Source organism: Poeciliopsis prolifica, unplaced genomic scaffold (genome assembly GCF_027474105.1).
Source record: "Poeciliopsis prolifica strain line A6 unplaced genomic scaffold, Auburn_PproV2 SCAFFOLD068, whole genome shotgun sequence".
NCBI classification, from domain to species: Eukaryota; Metazoa; Chordata; class Actinopteri; order Cyprinodontiformes; family Poeciliidae; genus Poeciliopsis; species Poeciliopsis prolifica.
The window spans coordinates 131246-156147 of NW_026562443.1; the positions used below are offsets into that span (position 1 = coordinate 131246).

The 24902-nt window shown below is 39.0% G+C and overlaps 1 protein-coding gene across 3 annotated transcripts in view; it reads right to left on the reverse strand.

Annotated features, from left to right (window-relative positions):
• The window catches only part of niban2b (niban apoptosis regulator 2b), a 40111-nt gene that overhangs the window by 6553 nt on the left and 8656 nt on the right, over window positions 1-24902 (reverse strand). The window contains exons 1-9 of one of the 3 annotated variants that reach the window (XM_055020501.1): window positions 16672-16918; window positions 13729-13859; window positions 12370-12498; window positions 12177-12282; window positions 11849-12016; window positions 5142-5257; window positions 4259-4363; window positions 1996-2158; window positions 82-269 (exon numbers count right to left, since the gene is read on the reverse strand). In XM_055020501.1, the coding sequence (XP_054876476.1) occupies window positions 82-269; window positions 1996-2158; window positions 4259-4363; window positions 5142-5257; window positions 11849-12016; window positions 12177-12282; window positions 12370-12498; window positions 13729-13842 (1089 nt within the window). In that variant the 5' untranslated portion in view covers window positions 13843-13859; window positions 16672-16918. Of the gene's footprint in view, window positions 1-81; window positions 270-1995; window positions 2159-4258; window positions 4364-5141; window positions 5258-11848; window positions 12017-12176; window positions 12283-12369; window positions 12499-13728; window positions 13860-16439; window positions 16646-16671; window positions 16919-24902 lie in introns of those variants that run through there. The other 2 variants (XM_055020498.1, XM_055020500.1) reach the window with 2 other exon arrangements.

A 24902-nucleotide genomic window follows, 5' to 3' on the forward strand; every position in this document is an offset into this window, starting at 1 on the left:
CATCAGATAATTGCTGTTGTTATGACAACAGAATTTGGGATGGAACCAATAGAGGTACAAATTGTTGATTCTCCAGCTCACCTGTGCTACAGTCTCCTTTGTGCCGTTATTAAGGCTGTTCTTGCTCATGTCCACCAGCTCCCTGAAGAAAACATCACGGACCTCAAAGAAGCCTCGGCTGGTGGGCTCCATGAGGGCATCTAGAATGGAGCTGATGTAAGGCTGGATGCTCACCTTCAGTAATTTCTCAGCCTTAGGAAGAACCACAGCTGCAGAAGAGCAGGGAACATTAGAAATAGGTTTGAGCCAGTTTTAGAAAAAAAGATAAAGCAATCAGTAAGCCTTCTATTCAGCGAAAATTAACAGTCTATGGGCATGTGCAGTCTGAATACATTGGCTGAAATAAGTGATAAAGTTCCTCCATATTAAAAGTCGAATAAAGTTGTAAAGCTGCTGCTACAGCTAGTCCTACAAGCTGTTCACACACAAAAATTACAGGAGGAGGGAGAACCTAACTGAACAACGATTAGTAAGCAGCAGTGCGTCAGATATTTTGCATATGCAGCATATCATATGTTTCATACCTTCATCTTCCTGAATCTTCCTCATCCCAGATTGGTTCATTATGATCTACTTAACAGATCTCTGCAGTGAAATAAAAACAGCTGAAGCTAAAAGCCTTTCACACACAGAGTGTGAAAACTGTGGCTAATCTGCTTTTTTCTATTGAACTACAATGGCAGGGAGCTGATAGATAACTGAAGGTAAATGTTTGCAAAAGGTGACTGTAAACAATGTGTTTACAGTAAAAGTATATATAAACTTTATATATATCATACAAGTTTCAGAAAAGAAAAGTTTATAAATACTTTCACTACTTTACTAATACATCTATAAAATAAATAATCCTCTAATCTACAACAGACTTGATTTTTATTCAGAATTTGATGGTGCACTTAAAAATATTAATTAATATTAAGTTAGCAGACAAACAAGTGAGATAAAACAGTGATCACACAAAACCAATGAATAGTTTCAATATAAACATCACACTCTCAGTGTCAAAGCCACATATCATTTTAAACTGCAACAAAAAGCAATTGTATTTGTGTAGTAAAGGTTTCAGCACCAAGATAATACATAGTGTCTGACATTATAAGATTTTGCTGCTATTGTACCACTTTTTCAAACAATTTTTCCAACATTCACACCCAAACAAAATCTCAAGAGTTGTCAAGCAGCAGCCTTTTTAGAACTGTAGAAATGTTCTAAAGATCTATTATAGCCCCTTTAGTCTCAGAGGTCAATATATGGATTTAGGAGCTCCAGAGTATAGCATTACTATAGGTATGAAAAGGTCTTGTCAAGCTTATTAAGTTACTATTTATATTTTTGTAACTCTGAACAAATATTTAGAAACCATATTTTGTAAAAGTGTCATTATGTCTTGACAGTATTTAAAAAAATTCAAGCTACTCCACCTCTTCCATGAGCTGCTATGATCATCTGAGAAAATGTGCTGTTCCCAGTCAAAAACAACCAATCAGAATCAGGAGGACGGTCAATCAACCTTGTGAACACACTGTCCAATGGTGGAGAAACAACTGTTAGAGGAAACTGTTTATCTGTTTATCGGTGACCATGCATTCCTGACAGGCTCTGTAGTAATGAATCAGATATAGGTTAGGAAAGAGTAAGAGGGCATACACCCTAGTGTATGCCTGAGCAGGACATACACTAGGATAATTGACAGTGCCAAGACCCTCTTTCTGGCTCTCATTGGTTGTTTCTGTCAGAGCTGTGTATTTGTTCAGATGACAGCAAGGGCAAGGCAAAAGAGCTCAGTTTTTTTCACAGATTATCTGACTTATACGGTCACAAGATGATAGCTTTAAAAAATATGCAAAGAAAACTTGTTCAAAGTCAGTTTATTTTAAATAATCTTTTTTTAAAATAGCAGCCACAGAAACCCTTAAAGACACTAATGCTGCTGACCTTTGATCTTGTTGGTGATATGCTCCTTGGATGTGATGATCTGATCCATATCTGTTCGTATGAAAGCTTCCAGAGAGGAGCGTGCTGCTTCACATTTGTGCACTGTAGCTTCATACTGGCTCTGACACTGGCTCTGCACCATTCCGTACACAGCATCTGTGATCTGCACACAGAACACCTACAGCTGAAGGACTACACTCCTGTAACAGCGATACTGGTTTTAAATTGGCCTAAATCAGGCCAAGATCCCCTGTAATAGTAAGTTTTTCTGAACAAATGCACAAACTGCAGTTAGACAAATATACAATGACTAAAAGTTACAATCACTGGCAACTCTGGGAGATGCACCTGGAAAATGTCTAGCCAGTCAACTGAAGGCATTTATGCATCTTGATGTGGTGTTGATTTGATGTTCAGACTATGCATCAGGATGGCGGAGAAATGTAACTCAAGTAATATTGAGCATGGCAGGATTTGGTACCCACCACGATGGCCTGAGTAGTTCCAGACTTGCTAAAACTTCTGGAAGTTTCACACAAAACCATCTGTGATTTACAGAGACAAGTCAAAGAATACCAAGTGAGCACCAGCCAGATGAAAACATCTTGTTGATGTCAGATTTCTCCTCAAACTGACTTAGTCTTGTGAGCCTGACATGGTGGACGTGTCATGCTGAAAAGCTTGTTTGACCCTTTTCCTGTTGGAAGATGGTCATGATCTGTGTCCCTCTTGTTTGGAGCCCAATCATCAAAGGGAGTCATTGACAGATGTGGCCTGCTCTAATAATTCTGTTCTGCCCTTGTCCCTGCAAAATGGTTGTTTTACGGATTTTGAACGTAGTTTGAACGTGCCAGCCAAACTATTAAGCTATGGCCTCAGAGGCTCCCCTCCCATTCATGGTCAAGTCAGGATGACAGTAATACGCATCCAGGTGAAAGCTCAGACTCTGAGCCACGAGCTAGACACCTTGCTGTCCAAGGGTACTATATTGCCTGCTGACTCCCTGAGGGTATTTTATGGGTAAAAAATACTTTTGGGGGCGTGCTGTGGTGGCATAGGGAGTTAGCACAAACCACATATGGAGGCCTTAGTCCTCGACGCAGCCGTCGCAGGTTCGACTTCCGGACTGGCGACATTTGCCGCATGTCTTCCCCTCTCTCTCCATCCCCTATTTCCAGTCAGCCTGCTTTAAAAAAAAACAAAACAAACAAACAAAAAAAAAGGGCCACTAGAGCCAGCAAAAATCCTCGGAGAGGACAAAAACCAAACTTTTACACAAAGTATTTTTAGTCCCAAAAAGGCTGGCGGACTCTGCCTGATTTTGGACCTGAGAGGTCTGAATGTGTTTTTGAAGGCTGTCCCTTTCCACATGTTGAGCATCAGGGATGTGCTTCAGACAGTCTCCCGACTGGTTCACCCTGGTTGGCTTGAGGGATGCATACTTTCATGTACCGATTGGACCACATCATTGGCAGTTTCTTCTGCCCTGAAATGCTTCCGTTCACACTTCTTCCATTTGGTCTCTCTGTCCCCCTGTAGGTTCACCCAGTGTGTGGCTGTGGCCCTGTATCCTCTGAAGGCCAAGGGGTAAAAAAACAAAACAAAAAAAAAAAAAAAAAAAAAAAAAAACACTCCTGGGCCTTTTAATAAAAAAGCTGATTAAATCCACAGTTTATGTGGGAAATGCACATTATGCACATGTGGCTAAAATTTGTTCCAACTAAATATTTTTTCAAAGACCCATTCAGCTGACCATGCCCATCCTTTATGGATACAGTGATACCCACTTCCAGCAAGATAATACACCTGGTTACAAACCTCAAACAATATGAAACTGGCTTTCCTGAGCATGGCAATGAATCAACTGTCCCATAATGGCCTCCAGTCACCAGATCTCAATCCAATAGAGCACCTTTTGGGTGTGGTAGAATGAGGGATTTGTATTATGAATAAGAGACAAGACGTTCTGAGGAATGTTTCAGACATCCTAGGTTAGTTGAAACTAGGGTAAGCAGGGTCCAACCTGCTCTTGCAAGAAGTATCTTTGTAGTTTTTAAGAATCATTTCTATAAAATACAACAGATCTAATACTGATCAGGAAAACATGACAAAGGAGTAGAGCAAAAGAAAGAGTAACAGATCAAAGAGTTTAAATTTATAATATTTCTCATTTTGGAAAAATAGGAGTATAAAAGACATAAAACATAATTAAAGCTATGAGTATTGTTTGTTAAAGCCAAAGCTGAAGACAAGTGTTTCTCACCAGCATCCAGTTCCTCTGCCTCTCATGCAGTTTTCCTTTGAGGCGAGGGGAGATGAGCTCCCGCAGTTCAGGCAGGAGGGTCTCCATCACCAGGTTAGACAAGATCTGCAAGGAATCCTTTAGTTGAGAACAGTCTGGCTCCTGTAGTTGAGCCAGACTGTGCTCACCAAGATTCAGAAACTGAAGTATCATGGTAGAATAGCTGTGCACTGGCAAAAATGCTGCCACCTGCAAGAGGCCAGGGAATGAACAGACTACTGTTTCCTTATTACTTCCATTGGCTGCTTTTACTCTGACAAGCTGCTAAATTTTTTTCACCCTTTAATTCTCACCTAGCATATCAAAACAGATTGTTATGAAGCACAAAACGTTGACTTTTATTTTTTCAGTAGTTAAAACAGCAGCAGAAAAAGAAGCTAAAATATTGCAAGAGTCACAATGCAGTTTCTCTAATGTATGCAACTAGAACAATACAAAACAAATCTTCGAATTCCATTATTATTTCTGATTTTGATGTCCATCCAAAGAATATAAGAAGCTCCTCTGGAGATGCTTCAGACTCACAATATCTTAAAAAGCAGCTCACAGCCGAAAGATGTCCCAGTGTAATACTAGCACATAATTCAGCTGTCATATAAAGATAACTACTGTAGTTGAATTCTCCATTTTTAACAGTTTGATTGATGAACTGTCTAGATTTGTGTTTTAATGTGGAGAATCAACCTGTAGTTTTACCTGTGTTCAGCTATTACAATTCCAATAAACAAAAGCTTTCATATTTACCATGAGATCCAAACCAAATACTCTCAGCCCCAACTCAAAACACACATGGTGAGTCACTGGTATGTGGCAGAAATGTGGTCATACTTTCAGTAGGTTTTACCTGTGATGGTACACCACACATCATCTCCCAGGTGCCAAAGTGCCCTTGAGCCTGGCGGTAAAGTCGGACTGTGTCAGTAAAAGCTGCCGTTTGGACTTCATGTTCCTCAGACAAACCTAAAAACAGAAAATGAACAGTGTTTAGCAGCTTGGTGTGTGTGAACTCTTCTTTTGGCAGCAAGAAAGGAACTAAAAAAAATATTAGTCATTGCAGTTTTTGGCATTAGGATCGCATTGAGACATGACTGAATGTGGGAAACGTGAGAAAGCGGTATCTACAATTATTCAACCACCACAGCAAATTAGGTTCTTCTGTAAAATAAACAATATTATATATATATATATATATATATATATATATATATATATATATATATATATATATATATATATATATATATATATATATATATATATATATATATATATATATATGTTTCCAGATGTTTAACAACATCTGGAAACAAAGTTCAGGTTACATTCTGAGGATTAGAAATAGGCGATCTCTACCGCCATCTGCAAGTCGGTTCATCTCGTAGGGAACCGCTGCTGAGTCAGGCTCCAAGTTGTCTCTATGACATTACCGTTACTAATCGACTTCAACTCGACTTTTATCAAGTTGTGGTCAACCTTAAAAATATGAAGTTGTCCAACCCCTAAAGGATAATAGCCACACAGGAACACCCAGTTGAAGGAAACAAACGCACCCATTACAACACTTTCATTCTTTTGGCTGAGGCGGTACATTTTTGTTCCATCCGACCAGAGAATGATTCGCAAGCGAGCAGAGAGGTCTGCTCCAAGCAAAGACAAGTTTTGAACTTGAGGAGGAAGGTTTGAGAAAGCACAATGTCTTCACTGATTGTGACTATTTGAAAGAGAGCAGACATTTTGAGAACAAAGCATTACAAGTTTTGAGAATAAAGACGTGAAGACCTGCTTTCAAACTGAACTTTCAAATTATGGCAGAAAAATTTCCCCATGCAAAGCATCACATCTATTCTTTACAGGTTTTATATTCAACATACCACTGCTAAATAAAGCAGTCTTTTGTGGTGTCTCTAGGTTAGTAGTGGTGTACTTCTAGTACATTTTGAGGTTTGAGGAAGCTGGAGGCCTTCAGCAGTTAGCATGCAACTTACTGCAGAAAATAAAACTGCAGCCACTTCTGCCACCAAGTCTGACTGAAAACTTGTGACTAACTGCAAATCATAACCACCTGCCTGCTAAGTATCCTGCTAAACTTTTTCCATTTCCCACCATGTCGTGTAGCTACCTTTCCCACAGATTCAGTTTCTAACTGAACATTCACGACCTTTGATGTATTTTTGTGTTCCTTTCCTTGTTCATGCAAGGCAGTGATCTTTTCACTTTACATTTTTTACAATAACTCAATGAAATAATAATGGCAACAGTCCCAGCATTTCAAGTTCAAACAACTGTTGAAAACAATAAAGCTGTCAACAGGATGCATCAAGAGAAAGGAAACAATTGAAGTAATTGATTGACAAGGACAATTCAGTATTCAATTAGGAAATGACTGCGATATTAGTGTCATTTAATTATTTAAATTACTTTTTTGTCATTTGTACATTGCAAACACCTGAAAAAAGTTACATTGTTTGCAGTTGTCAAACTCCACAATCAAGAAAAAAAAAACAACAACAAAAATGGATGTCAAAGAAGCTGTGTAGCTTTATTACTCAATACAGTCGTTCAGAGCAATGATCTTAGCTCAGAGACCTAACAACTAAACTACTGACAGGACTCACAAAGTCACAACAGACTAAAGAACTGAAAACAGCACAATATCTTGATTAAGAAGTGGCATAGCTCCTTGAAAAGGCTTGTGTAGAACAAGCCCTCACTGTTCATATGATTTGATCTTTATTTACATGAACCACTGACAAAAATGAAACACAAACAAGCAGATCGAGCAGGTGTCCAGGAGAAACCTGCTTGAGACAAGTCACTTACATAAAACTAAAGAATCAGTTAAAAAAAAATAAAAAATAAAAAAATAAATAAATAAAAAAAAAATCACCCTTCAGATGTTCATCTGCCATGCTTACAGACAGGCAATTGATTGAACACTTGTCAGATATTTCAAACTAATGTTGGATTGGTTGAATTAAAGAAGACATTCACTCTCTCCTTGTTCCAGTTCTATTGGACTGTTGGAAGGGTTTTTTCAAATATGTAACTCAGGAATATTAGTTTACTGACTGGCTGATATTTGTGCTCTCTTAGATGCCATATCTCTGTAATATCCGCAGAGTGTACTACAGCCAACCAAGATTTAATCCATTAAGGTGTTCAAACAAGTTGAGCCATCCTTTAAAAGTAAGTTCTCACATCGAGGGTGGGAGTGACATGGAAGCAGTCCCACCCCTTCATTTTTATAGGAACAAAGGTCCAATACCCTATCAGGAGGAACAGAATATTGACTCTGACAATGTATTCAAACATGACTTTATAAACACAGTTTGTTGTTTAATTAATGTGTCTTATAGTTGCCTCAATGTAATAAAATGACCTTATTCTAAATGTGAAGAAAACATAAGCATCTTTTGTTAATGGTTCATACAATAAACCTCTGTGATGGTGGTTTTATTATGAAAGGAAATTATCAGCTTTGTTACACCTTCATAAGATCAGCATGTTGTAATAAAAGGTTGCAGCCAAAAAGTGGCATACTAAATTATTGGAGTGTAGTTACTGAGTGTTGTGGGTTTGTAATGACATGGTGTGTCACTGACAACCCTCTGCTAAGAATCAGTTTGGTGAGCTGAGGTGAGCCAATGGATAGAGTCTGAGCTCATGTCATCCAGCAACATGTCATGCCTAAAACACTAATGTCAACATTCCTTATGGCTTCTTTGCCAATCACCACCATAGGCATTAGGGAGTGAACTTTACAGATGTATACATTACAGAAATAATACAGCTACATAAAAAACAGCACAGTTACCAAGAACGTTGTATACACATATAGAGAGGTGTGTCAGATAAAGTGCTGCCCTCACATAGTCATTTGAATATGCGTTCCAATGAGGCTCATTTAACAGATTAAAACTAATGAAATTAGACAACCTTTAAGACAACTTTTTATCTATTTCTGTATTAAGTATGATTTTTTTTTATTGATCTGATGTATTATTCAGTTTTTATATGTCATGTTTTCATTAGTGGAAAATCATAATTATCATAAATGAAGGCTTTCAAACAACCATCTATGTGTAATCAATCTTTGTGTTTCACTACGTGATACACTTCAAGAAATTAATGAAATTTTTTAATGATATTCCAATTTATTGAGTAGGTCAGAAGACCTACTCAATAGGTCACAAGACCTGCTCAATAAATATTCTGAATATTCAGATCATTCAGAGATGATCTGAATAGGGAAAAGTAAAATGTCTTAAAAAAGTATGAGAACCCCTGAAGATTTTTCATATTTACAACCACAAACCACAAAAGGATTGTTGGAATTAATTACTGACAATTTGATAGAGCAATACAAAAAAGTGCATATGTGAAGTGGAACAAGAAATATACCTTGTTTTCAAATGTCACGGATGCAACATGGTGAGCAGTTGCAACTGCATCCACCTTCACAGCCAAAACTTTATACAACCACATTTAGGGGATGGAGGGGCAAACCTCTACCAACTAATTAGAAAAAGCATCCCCATCACATGATGCTGCCAGCACCATGTTTTTACCATGAGGATAATATGTTCATGGTGATGGAAGTATTTTGCAATTTGGTCTAAATGTTCATCTGACCATAGAAACTTTTTTGTGCTTCATATGAACGGTTCACAACAACTGCAGACAGGATGACTATGGCTTCCTTTTAATAATGTCATTCTCATGGATACTATTGTGTTTTTACACAGTAGTGCATGACTAACAGGTTGTGGAGATCTGCAGGTCTTCCAGAGTTATCTTAGGCATCTGTCTAATGTTTGTGGTTGTAACATGAGAAAAAGCAAAATAAGTTAAAGAGTCACTGTAGGAATTAGCAACCCAACCATCTGATAAAGTAAAAGGATAAAGTATGGTATTGAATTGTCAGAGTAGGCAGGGAATTTAAAAAATCTCCTCCAAGGTAATCCAATAAGTATTCTGGAGACACCCAACAAGAGACCGAGCCAGTGGAATTTGTTTGAAGCTGTACTCCCCTCTGAGCTCTTACGGTTTATCCATCATGCATTATGGGCATGTTCATGTTACAGGTTATATAACTGAAGGAAGTGTAAATTTATTTGGGCATGTTAGTAGTTCAGTGTTGAGGTGCCAGATACTGGAACATTCAAGAGAATCTGGTCCATATTGAACAGACTCCGTTGAATTGACATCATAGTTGTTGCAGATTTGTTGACTGTAAATCTTCCATTCCACCACATCCCAAAGGTGCTCTATTGGATTGATATTTGGTGACAGCGAAGGCCATTCAAGTATAGTGAACTCATTGACGTGTTCAAGAAACCAGTCTGAGATGATTGGCGCTTTATGACATGGCTATTTTCAGAAGGATAAGGTGCTATCAGAAGATGGGTACACTGTGGTCATAAAGGGATGGACATGATCAGCAACAATACTCAGGTAGACAAGTGCACATAATAAAATGGCCGGTGAGTGGATGGAGTGGGTATGGCAATAAAAAAATAAAAAAAACAGTTAAAGGAGATACAACTAGATGTTGTCAAGGGCCTGAATATAAAAACCAGCTCACATAGCATAGTACCATATGAGAGCACAATAGGCAAGGACAAGAGAACTGTTGTGGCATTTGCTATTATATTACACACTAAGGAATGAGCAATCACCTCTATCTACTCAACACAAGCAGCTGCAACGACATCAGCACATCCCATGTTTTTGTGTCAAATAAACAGAAATGAAAACCACTGTTTAAAGACGATGAGTTCACCACTGCTAGGGAAGTTGCTGTATTTCAACAGTTTGCCTCCAGCAGTAGGAGAAGTAAACAGAGCAAACATTGCTCAATAAGAGAGCCAGACAGCTCTCATGGTAGACTGACATTGGAAGGCTGTGAGCCACTCCTATCAATATGGGTTTTTAGTTTTGAACACCCACACATGTGATTAAAGTGATTTTGTTTCACTCAGTTCACTCAGTGTTTGTGTCTCATAGGACGTTTGCCTATTTGTAAAGCATTTCACTTTATAAATATGTTTACTGTAACTGACTTATTGTAAATGACAAGTTCCTGGCTGACTGAGACACTACTACTGGTTTCAGGATTCATTTCAGCTTTAATTTCTGAATCACAGAAAAGAATCCTGAATGTGGTAAACATCTCTTGACCACAGATTTGGAAAAAAGATAATATGTAGAACAAGTGGTGAAAGCAGTGAATAGACTTTTTGGAGCTACAAAGCAGTGAATATGTTGAAGGTAAATGGACTGCGCAAAGCGTTTTACATCATAAGGTACATTAACAGGAAGGAGGAACAAAAAGCACTATATAAAGCCAGTCCATTCTCTTCCATGAATGCAGAACATTTGGTAGTTTATTTTAAATGAGGTGTGTGCTATCAAAGGGAATTGTTGCTCTGCACCAATCTGAAAAGTTTCTGTCTAAAGTTGGAACAGTTGGCTACAGAAGGAAAAAAATCTCAAAAAATTTACATTTTTCCAGGGATTAGCCCACACATTGTTCAGAAACTCACAATAGAAAGGAAAAAAAAACTAAAAGCATGTTCTTGTTCATGACAAGACAGTTAGAAAAATACTGAACAAGTATATAGTACAAACCTTCTCTCAGAATATGGTCATGCAAATTAGGCTTCTAGTGCTGCATCTGATCAAACAAAAATACTTTTTAATTAGTATGCTTTGGAAAAATGAGACTAATGTAGAAATGTTTGGCCAAAGAAAATAGTGCAGCATTTGGCTAAAACAATGGTCATCTGCACAAACACACTATGCTGATTGGAGGCAGATGATCTGGGCTTGTTCTCTGTAAAAAAAGTTGAACTGTGACTATAACTGGGTCATTAATACAACAATAACCTCAAACATTTCAGTAAATCTGGAATAAAAGCCTGAAAATGAAAAGAACCAAGCTGTTGCTCTGGCCCAGTCAAAGTTTAGATATGAACTTCATTAAAATGTTGAGGTGGAAACATGAAAGTGGTGTACATAAATCACTTTCTGCAAATCTACATTAACAATGACACAATCCCATCACCTGTTTAACCTCATCAGTCTCTTGGTGATCGGAGAGACTGATAAGCTGAAGCAGAACATGATTTCTGAGGCTGTTCCTGCTGAAGCTGGTTTGCACATGTTGGGGAAGCTCTGCTCAGTTTATCAAACAATTTAAATTTTCAGTTTCTTTTTTCTTGTTTGTTTGCTAGTTAAACAGCAAATTACTGATCGGTTCTGTAGCACTCATTGGGTGAGAGGTGGGTACACTGAAAACTAGAACATTGTAGGCCTGGAAGGTAGACTACTGCAGTTTATGTGTCAAAGTATTTCTGACTCTAATTTCATCATTTAACTCATTTAAGATTTGGCACAGACAACAGTGTGCTGCTTCCACTAATTCTCTAGTTGGAAAAAAAAAACTACCTCATAATAAAATGGATTGGACAGTAATATTTGTATAACTCAGTTATCAGTTTATGTCTTTAATCCAGCGGTCTCTATTGATAGTTAACTGGCAGCTCTTACCATCGTTTGCATGTCTAATACAGTCCTGAAGGACAGCATGCCACTTCTTCTGCTCTTTCTCCGTCTCCACACAGAAGAAGTAGTGTCGGCCATAAGGATGCCACAGCATTAGAGGAAACTGGGAAGGAAACTTCAGGAAGGGAGAGCTTCCCACCTTAGCTTTCACACCTGAAATAATGTACGAGACGCAAAAAGCAACACACTGAACATTACATAGTGACATCACAACAGAACAGCACTGTGCTCCACTGTCCTCAGGGAAAATCCAACAGCTTCAGCTGACCGAGGCATCCAGGAATGGTGTCTCGGTCACCAATGCAGTACTCACCAGGCAGACTGCTGCTGATTAGGTCCATGTACTGCTCCATAGAGTTCAGCACTTTGTAACCAGCACAGTTAATGGTTCCTTTGGGAGGGAGGTGTTTATCGTGAGACTGGAAGGTGAAAAAGGCAGGAGGTGTGTTAATGCTTCGGTGAAGCCAGTCGGCATCATCTTAAGCTGTCCAGTCAGTCTTGCTTACGGCTTTGTCGTCATAGTAGCTGATATTGTAGGTGTCAGGGACAAAGAGGAAGCGATTTCTCCATTTCTTGTTCTCTTCCAAGCACTGGAAGATTGATCCAGAGAAAATGGATTTGTTCTCCAGAGGGTTCTGTGAGAAATGACATGTTTTAACTAAAAACTGAAGGAGAACCAAATAATATGCCTTCATCCAGTATTTAAAAATAAATCTACATAAAATGTAAACCAATTTTAGTTATTTATAGTTCTTTTTTCTTTACTATTAGGATAAAGTAGAATAAAATTGGGAACAGACTACACCAGTTTAATAGAGTGAACCTCAAATCTTTTTAGAATTTGTGTCTACTAATAGACTGTTTCATGACTAGGATTGAGGATCGATCGCAGATTTAGACTACATAATCACAGACAACTAAAGAAGTAAAGTTAGCTGGACATATTAGATTCTCATCAAAATGAGTGTATGTTTGAAGGAACAAACATATCAGTAGGTGTCGGTAATAGATGATACTCTCAGAATTCAGACAGATTATACACAAAGAAAATTATTGGTATGCTTCTATTAATGACCCAGGAGCCCACAATGGTAAGGCTGGGCAAATAGATCAATAACAATATATCATAATAGATACATAATCAACATCAATAGAAAAAATACATTCATTTGTATATTCCAGGGATGCCCAAAGTTGGTCCTCGAGGGCCGGAATCCTGCATGTTTTAGTTTTTAGCAGGTCAATGTTCTTCTTCGGCCTGTAATGAGCCATCATTGTTTTCAGGTGCGTTAAACCAAGGAGGGAATTAAAACATACAGGATGCCGGCCTCGGGGATCGACTTTGGGCACCTCTGGTATATTCTATAAATTTTGATCCAGAACTGCACGTCTCAAACTGCATTCCTTGAGGGCCAGAGTATCACACCTTGCCCTGCACAATTGAATTAAATTGATGTTGCAACATCAAGAAGTTGCAGCAGATCAGCCCTTAATGCCTGGAGTCTGAGACCACTACAGCTGATAACCATCTCATGACCAGCTAAAGTGGATGAGTTGCATCAACTAACTTGCTCTCTTTGGTTACCTAGCAACAAAATGTTGAGTAACTTGTGAACCATATTCAGTCATTGGCCGCTTTATTAGAAGTTTATTATGAACTCTACTGTTTGATAGGCTTATACTCTACTGCTTTTAATTGCCTTCTTTAAAAAAGACAACTTTTTTGTATTTGCTTTGCATGCACAGGAATGCAAGTTGCAATGACTAACCTTTGAGAGTGCCTTTCAGATTTGCCCTCCATGAACTGACTCAATATTTACAGAGCGTAAGATAACTGTGTGTAGGGGCGAGAGTGAGTCCCTTACCTTGCGCTGTAGTAGCTGTGGCTGTGGGCCGCCTCCTCCCTCTGTGTCAAAGCGAACTTTGTTGAAAAGAGCTACAGCATACTGTTGCTCATACCGATGCCCAAACTCAGCCATCACCACCCCAGTCCGGGCTGGAACACAATACAGAGCAGAAGTTAGACTCCCATAGCATCTGTACAGTGTATATTGTATATTGACCATTCAAACGAAAGAGCACAATAGCTTCAAGCGGACTTGACTCACCAGGAGGTATCAGAGAGGCTTTTCCTCTCTGTTTGCGAGAGGGTCTCAAACAGACATCAGCAGTGTTGAACAACAACACTGCTGATACCTTTGCACCAAACCAGTGTGAGGTAGCCTGATATTTTTATGCAGCTCTAACCCCAGTCAAAATAATTTATGTTTGAGAACAAGGATCACATTATTCTACTAAAAATCCTGCTGGTTACAGGATAGTGTAATCTCATCATTAAAGCCTAAAGAAATGTGTAAACATTCCTTATACCGAGTATACCCAACTTACTACAATTAGTCAAAATAACTCTGCTACATACTTCCACTGCCACTGACTGTAACCATTAATGATCTGACCCATACTCAGTCTGAACAAATATGGAAAAATTACAAACCAGATTATTTTGTGTGTGTCATAAGGGAAATGAAAATTCACTGTGAAATCATGTGGCCAAAAAAAATCAAGTATGCAAGAACAACATGGGTACATGGGTTTTTTTTTAATACAGGAGGATGAAAGACAAAATGAAGTGAGTACACTGATGATTACAGCTTATCAGTGATCAACCTAAAGATTATCTGCATCTTTAGGTTGAATTCAACTTTGCTTTCAGCAGCAGGTTTAAAGGTCCTGAGTAGTGCATACTGCTGTCTGCTATTTTTCATATGACAATCAATCTGCAAAAAGGGAAAAGCTAAATAAAACCCTAGTTGTACTGTTTTTTTTTCTTCTCAGCAACCACTCTAGTTTGCTGACCTCCCAGAGACAACGACACCACTGTTTTCTTTTGTTAATATTTACCCTTTGGCTAACTGGGTGGCCTTTAAAATCTTTAACTTTGTGTCTTCTGTATTTTGATCATGGACTGCCACCATAGAAACATTTCTTAATTTGTTGGATATGGAAGCAAACATTCAGTCCAGAAGACAAATCAGTAGAGCTGTTGGGAAACATTTATAATGATATTGTGGTGCATAACTATGTTCAAATATGATGTAGTACGAAAAGTAGAGATGACTGCCACTACCCACTGAGTGGAACAGCAGCTAGGCTATGGGGAGTGTCTAAATCCAGACATTGATGTTTACCAAGGAGCCACAGAGTTCATAAGTTTCCACATGCTTTCCACTTTCAACAAACACTCAGAACTTGTAAACCTTCATGGCCCCCTAAGAAATTCCTCCCAGTGACTGCACATCAAGAGATCCAATATATTCTTTTTCCCCTTCTAGCACAAGATAATCTCAACTTCACTGATAATCCTGGGAACAGAAGAGACCAAAAGTAGTGTGCATAAATCCAATTATAGATTTGAATCCACTTGTTCCTGATGAACAGGAAATGCTTTTGCAGTTATTGAAGGATCAGAAAGGTATGAAATTTCTGAAACTGTCACTTACTCGCAAATATCACAAAAGCTTGAGTCTTAATCTGTATACAGTTTGTTGTGATACCTTTAAGACAGCCACTATATTGGTACAATTTTCCTCAATCAAAAGCCATTCAAGAATTTTTTTAATTTTATTTTTTAAAATTGTTTTTCCTTTATTTAACCAGGAAAACCCTGTTGAGATCTGGATCTCATTTTCAACAGGGACCTGGGCAGAAGTTTGCAATACAAAATAAAACCAATTAATACATATTCACAAGTATAAAACAATAAAACAAGTTAAAAGCAGTGACACTGTTTCATAGACTCTTGTTGCCCATCTTTAAGAATCACTCGAAATAAGTCCAATTAAATTATTTTCAACATCTTGAGTTCTGACTGAAGTTGATTCCACACTGTAGGTTATTGACTTATCTCAGCGTAACTGCAATAAAAAAAGCAATATTCCATGTGCAAAATGTTTCATATTTATAAATTGCTAAAAATGAAGCATTACAGCTCTGCTTTGAGCAACTTAATTTACATGGATAAAAAGGTTGGGCTCTCCAATCTCTGGAGATGAGGTTGCCAAGGTGGTTACAGAGCTCCTCTGTGGTAGGGCCCCCGGGTTGGATGAGATTCACATGTGACCCTTAGAAAGCTTTGTGGGGGTTGTTCCAGGAGCATGGAACCCATATGAAAACACCCCTTTGATACAAGTTGTTAGGTATGACCGGTGCCAGCAGGTCAAACGGATAAGGACCAGTGCAGCAGTATGCATTGCCAGAAGTAAGTTGGGCCCGTTTCCAGTGAGAGTTGGACTGTGCCAAGGCTGTCGTTTGTCACCAATTCTGTTCACTACTTTTATGGGCAAAATTTCTAGGCTGTGGGGATCCATTTTGGTGGCCCTAGGATCACATCTCTGTTTTTTTGCGGATGATGTGGTCCGATTGGCTACATCAGCTCATGATCTACAGCTTTCGCTGGAGTAGTTTGCAGCTGAGAGTGAAGAAGCCAGGATGAGGACCAGTGACTATAAATCTGAGGCCATGGTCTTAATCTGGAAAAGGGTAGAGTGCCTTTTCTGGTTGGGGGAAGACGGCCTACCCGAAGTGGAGGAGTTTAAGTATCTCGGGATCTTCTTCACCAATGAGGGGAAAAATGGAGCAGGAGACTGGGAGATGGATTGGCACAGCGTCTGCAGTGAAACGGGCGCTGTATCGGTCTGTCTTGTTGAAGACATATACTCTTGTATAATTGTCAGAATAATACAGCAGTGTGTAAAACATGACTTAATAATAAAGATGGTCTTATCTAGATATATAGAGAAAACACTGGCCTCAGATTCAACCGGAGTAGTCTTAGTGTTGTGCTGAGAGGATGACAGCCATGGAGGTGTTCCTGGAATGTTCATCAGGATGCTAAGTGATGCAGACAAATTAAGCAAGGCAAACAAAGACATTAAACTAAACTAATAATGTCTACTCCGACACAATTTTGAGACTAAGTCACTGAAGTATAAAATATGCTTAGCTTATGGATGAAGAGCTCCTATATGAAAACACACTTGTCTTTTAGGAGCTGGTCCTGGAACACAAAGGAGGATTATTCTGATGGGAGCATTAGCTGACAAAAGAATCAAATGGAAGAAAGATGTGGAGGTTACATAAATCCTGAGGAAATGTCTTCACTTTTGTCATGTGGGAAAAGTCTGGAGGCTTGTTTCACTGTCCTTCACTGTTGCTTTTAGAACCGAGCCAAGCACCAATAACAACACAGTGCGTCCTCAGATTCACCTCTTCAACACTTCAGAAAAATGGTATTGGACCCTGTTGAAAAAAGGATGTTGAGCCCACCCACCCTACATAGTCAGGAACCCAGAATGAATTGGATACCAGTCAGCATTCATCCAATGCTGATTGGTAATCACTGAGATTCAAAATTAAATTCCATCTGCACTTCATGGGAAGGATGCTTCCCATCTGCCACTGCAGAGGAGGATGACCAGCTTGAGCCCATCTGCTCTGTGTTGTGGCTAGAAACACGGCTTTTACATTTGCAGCTGTGTAATTATGTGTTCCACTAAAACCATTAGTAATACCTATGTAATCAAAAATTTTTTGGCTGAACCAAGATATGAAGAATCAAATTGATAAGAATTCCAGGGAATGATCAAGCACTGCAAGATAGCATTTTCCATCTTACATTCATTTATATATGAACATTGGTATATATATATATATAAAATTTTTATATATAAATATATAAAAATTCCCTTCTCACCCACTGTGGATAGTTCTTATCCTCTGAGCTCGGGTCCTCTACCAGAGGCCTGGGAGCTTGAGGGTCCTGCAGTATCTTGGCTGTGCCAAGGACTGCACATTTCTGGACTGAGATGTCTGATGTTGTTCCTGGGATCTGTTGTAGCCATTGCTCCAGTTTGGGGGTTACTGCCCCGAGGGCCCCGATGACCACGGCACCACTGTGGTCTTCACCTTCCAGGCCCTCTCCAGTTCCTCCCTGAGGCCCTGGTATTTCTCCAGTTTCTCGTGCTCTTTTTTCCTGATGTTGCAATCACTTGGTATTGCTACATCTACCACAACGTCTTTCCTCTGTTGTTTATCCACTACGACAATGTCTGGTTGGTTCACCCTTACCATTTTGTCTGTCTGGATCTGGAAGTCCCACAGGATCTTAGCTCTGGCATTCTCTACCACCTTTGGGGGGTGTTTCACCCCTTTGATCTCGGGGTTTCCAGTCCATATTCTGCACAGATGTTTCTGTACATTATACCTGCCACTTGGTTATGTCGTTCCATGTATGCTTTCCCTGCCAGTATCTTGCACCCTGCTGTTATGTGCTGGACTGTCTCAGGGGCCTCCTTGCACAACCTACACCTTAGATCTTGTCTGGTGTGGTAGATCTGGGCCTCTATTGCTCTGGTGTTTAGGGCCTGTTCCTGGGCTGCCAGGATGAGGGCCTTTGTGCTGTCCTTGAGTCCAGTTTTTTCCAGCTATTGGTAGGATTTACTGATATCAGCCACTTCGGTTATTTGCTGGTGGTACAGCCCATGTAGGGGCTTGTCCTCCATGATGGTATCTCTGGCACCTCAACCTCCGTTCCCTGTTGGCTGAGACATTGAGCACATTGTCTGTTGAGGCTTTGTCCCTGATGTATCTATGGATCTATCAACCAAATGTCCATGCTGTAGATCCTGGTGGAGTGGATCAGTGAGTCGATGTCTCGCTCACTCTTGGCGTACAGCTTGATGTCCTCCATGTAGAGAAGGTGCCTGATGTTGGCCCCATTTTTGAGTCGGTATCCGTAACCAGTCTTGTTGATAATTTGGCTGAGGGGGTTCAGGCCTATGCAGAACAGTAAATCAAAAACAAATAAAATTTTATTTGTATAGCACATTTCAGCAGCAAGGCATTTCAAAGTGCTTTACATCATAAACACAAAAACATAAAGTCATGCATCATGGAATAAACAATACATTGTTACATATTAAATTTCAAATACAATTCTAAACAGGTGTGTTTTTAGTTGCGATTTAAAGGAAGTCAGGGTTTCCGCTGTTTTACAGTTTTCTGGTAGTTTGTTCCAAATTTTTGGTGCATAGATGCTGAAAGCTGCTTCTCCTCTCTTGGTTCTGGGGATGCAAAGCAGTCCAGAACCAGAAGATCTGAGAGGTCTGGAAGGTTGATACAACAACAGCAGATCTTTGATGTATTTTGGTGCAAAACCGTTCAGTGATTTTTAAACTAACAACAGTATTTTAAAAATCTATTCTTTGATCTACAGAGAGCCAGTGGAGGGACTTTAAAACTGGTGTTACGTGCTCTATCTTCCTGGTTTTAGTGAGAACACGGGGACAGTAGCGGGGACAGAGCATCTCCTTGGTATATCCCACATTTGATGGACACTTGTGCAAGTGGTTTGCAGTTAGCTACAAGGGTGGTTTTCCACAGCCTCATCAAGTTTGCAATGAAGGCTCTCAGAGTCCTGTTGATGTTATACATCTCTAAGCATTCAATGATCCAAGTATGTGGCATTGAGTCAGAGGCCTTCTTGTAATCAATCCAAGCCATGCACAGGTTGGTGTGTCGGGTTTTGCAGTCTCGGGCAACTGTGTGGTCTACGAAGAATTGGTGTTTGGCTCCTCTGCTATTTATACCGATACCCTTCTGTGCCGTGCTCATGTGTTTATCCATGTGTTTGCTTATCTTGGCCGCTATGATGCCTGACATGAGCTTCCAGGTTGTGGAGAGTTATTGGTCGGTAGTTGGGTGGGACTGGACCCTTTGATGGGTCCTTCTGGATTAGGATTGTCCACCCTTCAGTTAACCATTCAGGGTGAGTCCCTGAATGGTAGTAGCTGGTTCATTTGGGCTGCCAGTCGCTCATTGAGAGCAGTGAGTTTCTTTAGCCAGTAGGCATGGATCTTGTCAGGCCCTGGTGCTATCCAGTTTTTCATACCTGAGACTATTTCTTGGACATCTGTCACAGTGATGGTTACCGAGGCTTGCTCAGGGAGGTTGCTATGCTCCTCTCGTAGACAGAGCAGCCACTGTGCATTGCTGTATTGGGACGCCTCCCTTTCCCATATGCCTTTCCAGTATTGTTCCGTCTCCAGCCTTGGTGGGTCTGCTCTGTTGTTATTACTCTGCCATTTAGAGTACACCTTCGCTGGTTGAGTGGAGAAGAGCCGGTTAATCCTTTTGGCTTCATTCTCCCTTGTGTTTTTCTTTAGGCGGCTGGCCAAGGCTTGGAGCCTCTGTTTGGCAGTTTCAAGTGCTTCAGGTATGGGCATATGCCTATATTTTCTGGGTATTGGTCTTTTCATTGCACCCTTGTGGAGCTCTGATAGTTGGCTCACTTCCCTCCTTGTTACCTTGATTTTAGCCTTTAACAGTCTTTTCCATGGTGGGTATTGGGTCTCATGTCTTCGGCCAATCAGAACTCATGTTAGAGTCCTGACAAGTCATCTTTTTGCCACTACATACAAACATGGTACACTGCATGAGAAACGCAAATTGCTGTCCACAAATGAAGCATTGGCTCTAATATAAAAATAATATATTTTATTTGACGGCACCTTTCAAAACACCCGAGGACTGTTTGATTTGCGTTTTTAATGTTGTAAAGAAGTGGTTGATCATAGATTGGGAAAAAATTATAACAGGCGATACATACAAAAGGGTGAATACATTTTACCTACCTACAGCACTTTGTTTTCCCTGATTGTCCCAGGCAAGAGTTAAGGATGCACCACTTTGACCATTACAACACTTTCCATGAAGCTCTCTACATACTGTTCTTTATCTAATCTGAAAGCCACATTAAGTTTGGAAGTCTGTTGTTTCTGCAGAAAGTTATTGATTTCTCCTGCACTAGTACAGGATTTATATATGTGGACACAATTATACCACCTGAATTCAATGAATTCACATAATATAAGGAAATATACCTTTGGTAATATAGTGCATATAGCTGCTTAAAAAGCAACTGTGAATGTAAGGGAGAAAATTATTTTTATAAAGTTGAGTCATTGTTTTGTCTCAAAAAAATAAATTGTTCAGGTAAAAGTTATTATGGAAGCTCAGAAGGACGTCTAAAGTCCAGTGGTGCTTGGTTAATGTTTAGTGTTCAAGATTTTCTTTCCACAGACATAATTCTGAGAGTACATATCTGAAGACATGGTTTTGCACACCAGTGAAACTGGATCACTTTAACCACTAAATTGTGCATCTTAGACAAAAAAAAAAAAAGACACATAGCCTGGAATCAACAACCTCCTGTCTTTCTTTGGTACCCACAAACATAAGAAAGTCTGCTTTGCCCCAAAAATTCTGCAGATTGAAAATTCTTCCATTCACTTAGATCCTCATTTACAGGCTTTAAAAACAGAAAAAAAGAAGAAAAAAAAAAAAAAATCAGACCTCACTTGAAAGCCCAACCTGAACCTAAATTTCAATTTACTATGCGTCCATAGGTAACCTAGCCTTATGGAGTGTGAGCTTCAGATCATATAGCTGGGATTGCAGAATCAAGCAGGACATGTCTTACAACTCACAACCTTAGTGGCGGATTTGTGAAAGAGGATTTTCCACAGTGTGAGCTCAGTGTTGTGATCCCCGTGGATGCTGACCAAAAGCATTCACTGCTTTATGCAAACCCATCACACACCAGCATGTTACTGTATTCATCTGAAACTGCACGTCAAAATATCCATCACACGTGACTGTCACTGGAGGAACAGATGAAGTCTCTATTCAGTGTGAACTGACTGACTGACCAACTGCTGCTTCAATCTTTGCCTTGTACTGTCACACTATATGTGTAAATTTTGCTGGTATTGTTAACTTACATTAACAGTATCAGAAATAACTGGACTGCCATAAATACTATATATCCAATTATGTGAGCAAAAGGTATTCAGGCCATCTTTGTCAGTCATACATTTGGAGAAGTTTGTTATTTAATGCAGCAAATTATTTTTCAGAAAGATATTAAAATCTTCTTGGAAAATTATCAAGAACTACAAGCAGCAGATGTATCCAGATGGCACTTTGTGATTAAAGCCAGGTGGTTGAGATGAAAATAATCAACATATTTTTTTCAGTCAGAAAACAGAAACCCAAAGCAGAAAGACATTAACATTTGGTTCAATATTTGTTTATCTTTCGAAAGTAATTTCATTATTGTGACAACATCATTACTGCATGTTCTATTATTTTTAGACTGTTGGTCTTTGATGTTTTTTTCCATCTCTGCTTCTATAAAGCTCTGATTTTCTAGAGTATGCAAAGCATTACACAAATAAACTTGCCTATATATACAGTATGTAAAGACTGTGTAGAGTGCAATCTCGTGGCCATCTAAGGTTTTCTGTAGATAGTCAATAGACCTGCACAGTCCAAGATGCTGGAGTTAACCAGGAATATCTGAGAAGTTGTGATTCAACAGATCCAAGAACCACATGAAGGATGAGGCAGGGACACATTTCAAACAGCTGGGGGACTAACAAGGCAGTCATCCCTGACACATTAGTCACACAGCACCAAGTTCCTCGTGAAAACTCCATGAGAGCACTAGGAGTGAGAACGCCCCCTCCACACCACACACACTGGAAGGACCAGTGTTGAAATGAAAATTGTTCATCCCAGCTCTCAGAGTTCTTTACTTTACAACTCATCTATTCAGCTAAAGTTTCTTGTGCGTAATTTGTCTAAAGCAACTAGAGCAGCAAAACTAAAACTTTAAACTAATCTATTCAGCTTTAAAGTTTTAGTTTTGCTACTTTAGTTGCTCTAGACAAATTACGCACAAGAAACTTTAAGACTTAACCGATGTTTAACTTGACTGGTTCCAACTGGGTCACAACTGAATCCGACACAGAAACACACCAGGACAAGATCATGGAATATTTACTCTTCAGTCACATTAATACCAGAAGAAAACTGATGAGGTGAAACAGAGACATCAGTACCTATACTTTGGATTGATTACGTCAGCTGGTCATTCACTCAAAATAATTGCAATATTTGACTTCCACTTAGCCATTAAGTCTTCATGTACACCTGACGTTTCATGATGGGTTCTTCAAAGTAATACAGGCTTTTCTATGCATGAGGATGTTGAATTATTTTCCACAAAATAATTCAGCATCTTTGTATTTACAATTACAAGAGAAAGATTATCCAACCTGTTATGTTTTGGGGAAGAAAAGAGAAACTGAAGTACCTAATTAATTTCAGTTTTATTTAAATGGAGATAGTTCACAACAAAAGGTAATCAAGAGATTTTACAAGACAATGGGTTTCAGTTTGCATGTAGTTAAATAAAACCAATTTCATTACAGTCACAGTAAGATTCAAATTCAAATCTAACTACAAACCACTGAGTTCTAATATAATAGTCTTTTGAAGCCGCTTGTACACTGTAAGCTGATGACATTTGATCATGTCTACGAACAACAACAGGCTGTGCTGGTGCACTCAAAAACCTTTTTTTCTTAAGCAAGTTATCTGATGCACTTTCAGATAAGGGTTAAATCAAGTAAGAGATTAGACATATCAGTTATAATAAATGTTATTTCTTAAGCACATATAAAAAATACATTTTTTTCCCTTTAGTTACTTCATTACAAGATCATTTCTAAAATTTGACATCTTGCAGGGGGTGTTCAGGTTCTCCCCCTGAACAGTGGGGTGAAAGCTGTCAATCATATATGAGTCTGAATAACAGTGGCAAGACCCTCCTCCTGCTTCTGATTGTTGTTTCTGCTCTAGAGTGACACATTTCTGAAAATGGCAATGGAACCACAGGGAGGAGGCATAGAACTTTTTTTTTTTTTTTAATTATCCATCCTAAGTTATCCTGTCAGTATAATGACGGTATTAATAAATATTCACATAACAATTACCCACTACAGCTTCAACAGCCTCCTTATCTGCTATTATTAATGAACTGAGAAGAAAAGTTGTCACATTTGTCTTACTCCCCATTTAGAAAGGATTTAGTCAATTTATTTTAGTACCAATAGACGTAACAATGTGAGAACTCTGAGTTAAAGGTCAACAAAGACATCAGTAAAAAGTGAAAGTTTCAAACCCAGCCTTTAGGATAATCTGAGTCATGTTGATTTCTAAATTTTTCCAGGCTGACGATCGTAGTTTGGTGTGAGAAAACATATGTAAACACAACCTTACTATGACTCTTTTTATAGCTCTGTGTTGATGAGTGAATGCCAATGTCAATTGATCTAGCCGGTCATATAAATGCTTAGAACAGACCAAGCAAGAGGCAATAAAAGCCTGAATAACCTTCTAGAGATCTTGAAAAGAAAGATAAGGCTTTGCTTTTGCAATGACAGTTAGTAAAACTTGGTTTAATAACAGACATTTCTGTTTGTTTCAGTCAAGGTTTCAAAAGTATGGACCATGGGCTAGAACTGGCCGAACAAAGGGTTTAGTCCGGGGATAAATGCATTATCATTATTCAATAATGATTATTTTATCTTTTTCAATAAACACCAGGAGCACTGTGTTTTAGTCAAAGCAGACAACATGATGCAACACTATATTGGAACTAACAACAAATGGTACCACTGAGCTTCTAGTTCCGTAATAAGTGATTGGTTCAATCACTTTATCAGCTTTTTCTTTTTTTTGTTTGGCCTTGGCCACCCTGTATTTGTCAAAAAAGAGAGAAGTAGACACAGAGTGTTGGATTTTTCTAGAAAAATTTACTTCTTTGTAAATAATCAATGGAGGTGAATGGAAAACCTGTGAGCCTGTAGCCAGTTTCAGTGGTTAAGGAATACAATATTCAGCACCACTATGAAACTCAGCATGACTAAAAAAATACAGCAGCTTGCACTGAGAAAACAGAATAAATGAAATGTTACTGGGTCTGAGGAAACAACAATCACTGAGTCCAGAGGCCAGTGATTCTGTGGTGAAAAACAGCTAAGTAATTGCTAGTCAAATTACCATAGCATCAAAGCCGTACTGTGAGGGACAGTTCATCAAGAACTGCATGGTGAAGACTGCCGGAAATTGTGTG